The sequence below is a fragment of the Astyanax mexicanus genome, chromosome 14 (assembly GCF_023375975.1).
Source record: "Astyanax mexicanus isolate ESR-SI-001 chromosome 14, AstMex3_surface, whole genome shotgun sequence".
NCBI classification, from domain to species: Eukaryota; Metazoa; Chordata; class Actinopteri; order Characiformes; family Acestrorhamphidae; genus Astyanax; species Astyanax mexicanus.
In genome coordinates, this window is record NC_064421.1 from 41,061,076 (window position 1) to 41,069,726 (window position 8,651).

The window sequence follows — 8,651 nt, forward strand, 5'->3', positions numbered from 1 at the left end:
AAAAAAGAATGGCCAAAAAATTCAGTCTGTAGATGTGCAAAACTGGTAGAGACAAACCCCAAAAGACGTGCAGCTGTAATTACAGGGAATGGTGGCTCTACTAAGCATTAATATAGGGAAACTAAGTGAATACTTATGCAAATACAAGTTTTCCTACATTTTTTTATTGAATTTTGAAAATCATGTAACATTTTCGTTCCACTTTACAATTATGTGCTTCTTAGTGTTGATCTATCACTTAGATTCTCAATACACTACAAAATACTGTGTTTATGCTGGGGTTTGTATTGTTTATATTGTTGTATTTGTATTTTTACAGTAATTAGTCTGAGTGAGTGTTGGACTGGGTAAATCCTGCTCCGGTGTTTATGCTGGAGCTGAGGCCCGGCCCCAGGAAGGCGGAGATTGGGAGCTCCAGGGTGGGAGTCGGTTCAGCAGCGAAGACTCTGGTTCAGCGCTGGAGGTTAGTAGTATAGGCTGAGAGTGGCTGGGAGTGATTTTACTGGACCTTTTTTTTTTAACCCCACCCTCACAGATGCGGACATTGCTTTCCGACCAACTCTACTGGAGTCCTACCGAACTGTCTACAGCTTTACCTTCACCATAATATCGACTAAACTGGATTAATACAGCGACAGAACCGCGCCGAGACCTCCTGTCAGACCAGACCCACCAAAGTGAGTACCAGCAGCAGCAGCTCAGCTGTACTTAATGTAACGTTACTATACTTTAAAGCAGTGCTAAAGTTATTTTACATTATTTATATATATGAATGGCTGAAATAACAAAAGAGATGCAGAGAATAAAAAAGTATAGAGTTCAGAAATCAATATTTGGTCGAAAAACCCTGTTTTTTAATCACAGTTTTCATGCGTCTTGGCATGTTCTCCTCCACCAGTCTTACACACTGCTTTTGGATAACTGTATGCCACACCTGGTGCAAAAATTCAAGCAGTTTAGCTTGGTTTGATGGCATGTGATCATCCATCTGCTTCTTGATTATATTTAATAGGTTTTCAATTTAGTAAAATCAAAGAAACTCATAATTTTTAAGCGGTCTCTTATTTTTATAAGAGAGCTTATATATATATAGCAAGTGTTATTTTAAAGTCGGTTCATAAATATAACCATTTTGCATGTTTATAAATTATATTACATAAATAATCATTTTTAAGTAGTTTATGATTGTGCCATTGTCTCAAATCACATGCATATTTAGTAGTTTAAGTTTTATATATATATATATATATATATATATATATATATATATATATATATATATATATATATATATATAATACAAATAATAATTAAATAAAAAGTCCTAGCTCTTATAATTGTTCATGTTATACATTATCACATATTTATTTTTTATTTATTTTTAAATACACAATTACTGTAATTTAATGTATTTACAGTGGAGAGGGTTGCTCTGAGACATGATCCTATTCATATTCTTCTCAGTTATCTAAAAAATAAATAGCTAGATCAAATATCCATTCTGTATCTGTATTTGCATACTTTAGTTCCCTTTAATTTTAGTTCTCTTTAAACATAATTACCATATAAAGCAGCTATATGTATGTGTCCAATCAGACAATGCTTTGACTTTTATGGTTATATTCCTGCATTTTATTTATCTAATGTACTGTACTATACTGTCATTTTCCTTCATAACTCATTATTAATGGTTGTTTTCAGATAGAACACTTCATTGTATTTGTGGCTTTGAAAGATATTTATTGTGTAAAGATGAGTAAAAGCTTCACTAGTATGTAAAAAAGTGCTTAACAGGTTTGACCACAGTAACAGATATTAGCCCAAAGGCCACAGTGTAAACTTACAAAGGCAAACACAACTCCACCATGTGGTTATTATTATTACTTTGCATTACTGCCATTGCCCATTGTGGTCAGCTTTGGGAAAGGCCCAATTTAAGGCTTTTATTTTCAGTGAAATATAAGAAATGTAAGCTCATGGGAATACTTTTGTTTATTACTGTATAATAATAGATCTAGTGCACTCAGGAAAGCTATTTAAGCTGCAGTACTCCAGAAAAGGGACTGAGAATCACAGACCTTAAGAAAAATAAATGTCCTATGAGAAGATCTAGACTGATCTGAAAACAGTATTATTGTTGTTCTACAGAATGTGCTAAATTATTAAACCTTAAATATAAGGCATATTCCACCAAATCTGTGCCATTTATGGTTCTAGGAAATTACATGTATAAATGTGCACACAAATTAACTATAAATATATTTTATTATTAAGCATAGTGTCTTTTACATCGAACTAATTGCAAAAGTAAGATATGTAGTTAAAACATTAATAAAAACTTCCACTTTCTAACTATAAACTTTACCATTAAATATAATTATGATTTTATTTTTTTAATATAAATCCATAATATTTAAGTTAAAATACACATTTTAGTTGTCTCCCTGGGTTTCACTCAGTCCTGATACCGTAAAACTTCATTCAACAAGTCACATTTACAACAGGAAGTGACATCAGTTGGTTCTTCTTCTTTATTCTTAGATCTTATTTGTTTATTTTTAAAATACACATTTTGGAATAATCACTAGAATATGCTCAGTGTCCTCATGCTATTAGCATAGCCACCAATTAGCTATTTCTTTGCTAATTCTATGCTAAAAACTCCTGTTACTCTTACTGAGTGAGTTCCAGTAACAGGAGTGAGTTCCAGTAACAGGAATGAGTAGAGTGCCTTGGTTTATTGGTTTATTAATGTGATTTTTTGTCATGAACATCAATTATTTAAACATGCAGTCATCCATTTCTTTAACATAAAGCCTTTTTTTGAGAGAAAATCAAAGGAATTCGTGAATGTTATTTTAAACATGCTTAATTATCATTTGCAAGTAAGTTCAGAAACATGTTAGTGATCCATATTTACCCTCCACACTACCACCAGGAATGTAAATAACACTTCATCAGTGAATCCACCTCAATTTAACTAAATAAACACAAACAAATACATAACACATACAGTAAAATATTTAGTTACCCATCCCATGATATTAATTTAAAGTCATATCACCCAGCTCTAGTAGGCTATAAACATACATACATTATTTGCTTAATTATCTTGATGCAAAACACCATAAATACAGCAATATCACAATAAATATATTATATAATATTTTTTTTATATGTAAAATAAAAAAAACAAAAATTATGCTCTAAAACATTACTTTTTTTTGCTATTTAAGTGAAAATGCAGCAGTAGTAATATCTTTAAAAGCAATAATTAAATAATATCCCATACTAAATTCAGTGGGTTTTATGCGCTATGTAATAATATGTACAAGTAGTTCAGTATTCTTAAGCACTGATGATATTCTTAATATGTATTTTGTCAATATTATAATAAAATGAAATGAAATATGAAATATCATGATGTCGCCCACCTCTAACCATAATTAATTACTATCCTAATTTTTTTTAGCAAATATAAATCACACCGAATATCTTTACATATAATTAATAGTCTGATAGTTTCAAAAGTATCCAAAATCAAAAGTTCAAAAAAGTTCTTCAACAAGACTTCAACGTTCAGATCTATTTTACAGTTGTAATTATTATAATTCATGTTTTGTTGTTTGTGGGAGTGTTGCCATTGTTCGACTTGTTGCATATTTTCATACGTACTTCCCTTTGTTTCTTTTTTCAGGTTTCTGTGGTGACAGCCACCATTGGAAATAGGAAGCAGAGTGTTGAGTGAGAAACAATTGACTGCAACTAAAAAGATAAGAGAAAAGTAGTGTAAGAGAGCTGGAGTAGAACTAAGACTGACTTAAACCATGGACTGGAAGACGTTCCAGGCCCTGCTCAGTGGGGTGAACAAATATTCCACTGCTTTTGGGCGAATATGGCTGTCTGTGGTCTTCGTGTTCCGGGTGATGGTGTACGTTGTGGCGGCAGAACGAGTGTGGGGCGACGAGCAGAAGGACTTCGACTGCAACACCAAGCAGCCAGGCTGCCCCAACGTCTGCTATGACCACTTCTTCCCCATCTCGCACATCCGTCTGTGGGCACTTCAGCTCATCTTCGTCACGTGCCCCTCACTGCTGGTGGTGATGCACGTCAAGTACAGAGAAGAGCGTGAGCGGAAGTACCAACAGAAGCACGGCGCTGATGCCAAGCTCTACGACAACACGGGCAAGAAGCACGGCGGCCTGTGGTGGACGTACCTGCTCAGCCTCTTCGTCAAGGCAGGTATCGAGGTGGCCTTTCTCTACATCCTCCACCGCATCTACGACAGCTTCCACCTGCCTCGGCTGGTCAAGTGCGAAATCAAGCCCTGCCCGAATGTGGTCGACTGCTACATCGGCAGACCAATGGAAAAGAAAGTCTTCACCTACTTCATGGTCGGCGCCTCGGCCATCTGCATCGTGCTCAGCGTCTGCGAGATCATCTATCTCATCTCCAAGCGGATCACCAGTTGCGCCAAGAAGATGAAGAGCCACCGCAAGCACATGGCTATGTACCAACACCAGTACCGGGACCACGACAGCAACTGCACCCTGCCCATGCACGAACTGGACCGCAGGTCAGAGTACAAGACCATGATGAAGTCCGAGCTCCAGCCTGAACCTTGCAAACCAATGATGAGGGCTTCTGCTCCCAACCTGTCTTTGGCCTAGTATGGAGATATGCTCTGTAGACTGAGATGGAGATGGACTCCAAGCTGAGCATTGAAGAAGACCAAGATGCATTGGTTCAAGCCAATGATTTGATCTTGGTGTCATGTACTTGCGCTTCAGAAGCTTGTTATGTGGTTATATAGCGTGGAATACTTGAACAGTGTTTATACTGAATACTGAAACCACTATTGAGGCATCTGTTAGGTATCACCATGAAAAGACTTAAAAAAAATCATATGTTTTTTTACAGGAATGCAAGAGGAATGTTTTTGTGTACATGTGTCCGTACATGCAGTTACTTTAAACTTAATCTGCTATTAAGAACAAAAAGTGCCTTAAAAGCATATTGTTGCCAAGGATGCTCAGGATCTCTGAAGGGAGATGCAGTGCTAACTCATCCACTGATAAGATTTAATTACTTTTACTACACTAGAATTATGATAGGTTGTTAAGACTGTGGCCCTGCTGCCTATTAAAGCTTTCTGCTCCTACCTTGACCATATCCAACCAAGAAGAAAACCTCAAAGACATGGACAACACCATGCAGAACCTTTAAAAAGGGCTTAACCTTTACAAGTCAGGGCCTTGAACTTGGAGCAAAGCCTTACAACCCAAGGTTCCTATCTAGCTATACACGGTTCCGAGTGTTCCCTGCTTGGAAGCATCTGATTTAAATTTTCAAAGCTAGGAAACTGATTGTCTTTAACATACTTCAACATCATTGTATCATTGTTAGGATGTGATGATTAACCAATGTTTTTTCCATTATTGGAACTTGACTTTAACTTCACTAGTTTAGAAGACTAATTGTTATTTCTTGCCCAAAGAAAAACTTCATCAAACACTGCCAGTCCATCAAGTCTAACCCCAAACAGACTAGGGGCCATCTCTCGCACCCTGCTTAAGGCGTGTCACAATGGTCATTGCTATCTTACAACCTGCTGACAGATTTTTTTTACGCCTTGTGTCTGCATTGTTAAAATAGCAAAGGCGCTTGTGAAAATATCTACGCTGATGGGCGTAGTGGTCTGGAAATTAGGTGTGTTCAGGTACATTTCTGGTGTGTTGCTATCTTGGTCACGGAAAAAACAGGTGTGCCACTGACTGAAAATAATGAGCAGTTCAGTTTTCTTAGCTAAAAAAAAGCGTTGGAAGTGTCCAGGTAGCTGCACCGTTAAAATAGTAACACCGACACACCTGGCTCTTAAAGGTGATGGTCAGTGACATGCTGATTATTTTTTTTTATTATTATTCTTTACACCCAAAACACACCCATGATTAATTAGAAAAAAATTAATACATGCCTTTTATGCATTTTAAGCCACACAAGGCATACTTTTCCTGTCGTTACGATAGCGAAGACACACTTACACCCTAAATCAATCTGCTCAGTGCATAGCTGATGGCTTGCCTAGTCAAGTCAAGTCAAGTCATTATCAACCGCTTTATCCATTAAGGGTCGCGGGGGGTGCTGGAGCCTATCGGGCAGAAGGCAGGATACACCCTGGACAGGCTGCCAATCCATCGCAGGGCAGACAGACACAGACAGACAAACAGACACATGCACTCACACACTCACACCTATGGGGCAATTTGTATCTGACATCCAATCAACGTGCCATCTTTGGACAGTGGGAGGAAACCGGAGCACCCGGAGGAAACCCACGCAGACACGGGGAGAACGTGCAAGCTCCACACAGAAAGACCAGGGTCGCCCCAGCCGGGAATCGAACCCAGGCCGTCTTGCTGTGAGGCGGAAGTGCTACCCACTGCGCCACCGTGCCGCCCTATGGCTTGCCTATAGATCGCTAAAACAGGGCTTTAGGTTGTCTTAATCACTATGCCTAATGTTCCCTTTTTAGGGAGTGGTGCTGGCTAGTCATGGTTACTTAGCATTAGCGTAGGCACTCGGGACACACCTTAAAAAGTTGCATAATCAGTTCAACGAGAGACAGAGAGACACAGAGATAGAGACAAATGAAGAAGAACGAGAAAAACTGCGAGAATAGAGAGAGAGAGGACTGAGTCATGGAAACTGGTCTACATAGCTGTAGTAAGTTTCCTGGAGAGTTCTGCTTTTTGTACAGTACCAATCAAAAGTTTAGACACACCTGATCATACGTTTTTAGTGCTTCCAGAGACACCCTGTTTCGTGCTTTGTTAAAGTTCATTAATGAAAACTGACGTAAAAATCAGTATATTATAAGCAATCATTTTATTTGAATTAAACAATCAAGCTCCAAGGATCTCACACATATTTTATTATGAGTGTGTGATAATGTGTGTCAACATTATCAGATTCATTTAGGCCTACTACCATCAATTTTGATTATAGTTTTTTTTATAGTTCATTTTTTTTTATTGTCTATGTCTGCACTAGTGTTTTTAAAAATTGTATAATCATGAAATTTGCCTTGAAGGCATAGAAAAGTCATGAAAATATGGAAAAATGGAAATGTATTGGTTTAAAAAAATGTATGAACCCTACTATTTTGACAGGTGAAGTGGGTCTGTGTCATTGTATATTAATTTATTAATTTTAATGGTTTTACTTTACTTACAAATACAAAATATCCTCAAATCTGAAGAAAACCCCATGAGAACATGGGGTTTTCTGATCTTTTGACAGGTACTGTACAAAGCTTGTTTAGGTCAGTGAAGAGGAATGACACTCTGAGGAGAAGCGTTTAGTATATTAAATATTAATCTTAGATAGTCAGGAGCTTTAAAAGGTGGATCAAGGTGAATCTGAGACGTCGTTTTGTAAGAGAGGAGTCGAATAAACCGGCACAAAGCAGTCGTCTTATCTGAGCAGAACTGCCTGGAGGTTTTTGAATTCCACACCAGTAGAGACTTGCATTTGGAACACAGCCATTAATGTTTCAAGCCGTTAGAAACACTGGTACTGTCAATGCTTTACAGATGGTGGCGTGCATTCAGCGCCCTGCACACCACTAGCAAGAGCAGACGTATTCCAGGTTCTTTTCAGAAGTCTGTGTGAGGTTTATGTGAGAGGTAATGTTTGCGTTTCTTTGTGGTTTGTGAAAAGGGGCGACCAAGCCCTGAGCCAGTGCAGTGTTGAATAAAATGAGCGACGTGGAACGTAGGAGTTTATTTAGACACTGAAGGCTGAACTGAGCTTTTTAGTCATAGAGAAGAATGAGTGGAAAGAGAAGAAAAGCTGCCTGGACTTAATTACAGAACAAGACACTGTGGCCACATCAAGGCCTTTTTTTACTTTCATGGATATGTATATTTTTCTATAAATAAAGTGTGTATAAAAAGACATCAAAATCTGTGTTTTGATTTATTACCTCAACATAGACAAAAAAAAACTACAGTTGTGATGTTTTTTTTTTATCTTGTCTACATTCAGATCACTTAAGGACTTATATATATAGTAGACAAATGCAACTTAAATTAGAACAATATTTTTTCTAATATACCAACATTGATTTCCTCACTGACAAAATTATTTAACCCCTTACAGATTACCACTCTCAAGAGCAGAAGTTTAAATCAGGTGCTTTTTTAATCAGGCATTGAAAACACCTGTAGAAGTGAACAGAACCATAACCAGCAACAATTAAGCTTTAGATTTAAAAGACTTAGATACTCGGCTCCTTTTAGACAGTTAATTGGGTCTTTACAATATGGTGAAGTCCAGGGATTGGTCAAAGAAGTCTAAAGTGGAGGTAATTACTCCTCATAAGGAAGAATATGGATATAAAAAGCCATATATAGCAAGACATTAAATATTTCAATAGACACAATTGGGAGCATAATTCGCAAGTTTAAAGCTAAAGAAAGGCACACAGGAAACCTGGATATCTGGGCATGGCAGAAAGAAACGTGAAACGAAAAATGGATTTAATCACAACTGTATATCTGCTATATCCTTGAGAGAGACACTGATCAAAACCATAAATACAAAATATTGCTAAAAGTGTTCACTCACTCATCCAAATAATTAAATTCAAG

At 37.2% G+C, this 8,651-nt stretch overlaps 1 protein-coding gene across 1 annotated transcript; it reads left to right on the forward strand.

The window, feature by feature from the left end:
* Positions 1–316: 316 nt before the first annotated feature.
* Positions 317–6,080, forward strand: gjb3 (gap junction protein beta 3). Its single transcript, XM_022672671.2, has 2 exons — positions 317–677; positions 3,698–6,080. Exon 2 carries the CDS (start codon positions 3,828–3,830, stop codon positions 4,668–4,670), a length of 843 nt encoding a protein of 280 aa, XP_022528392.1. The 5' UTR covers positions 317–677; positions 3,698–3,827; the 3' UTR covers positions 4,671–6,080.
* The last annotated feature ends 2,571 nt before the right edge of the window (positions 6,081–8,651 follow it).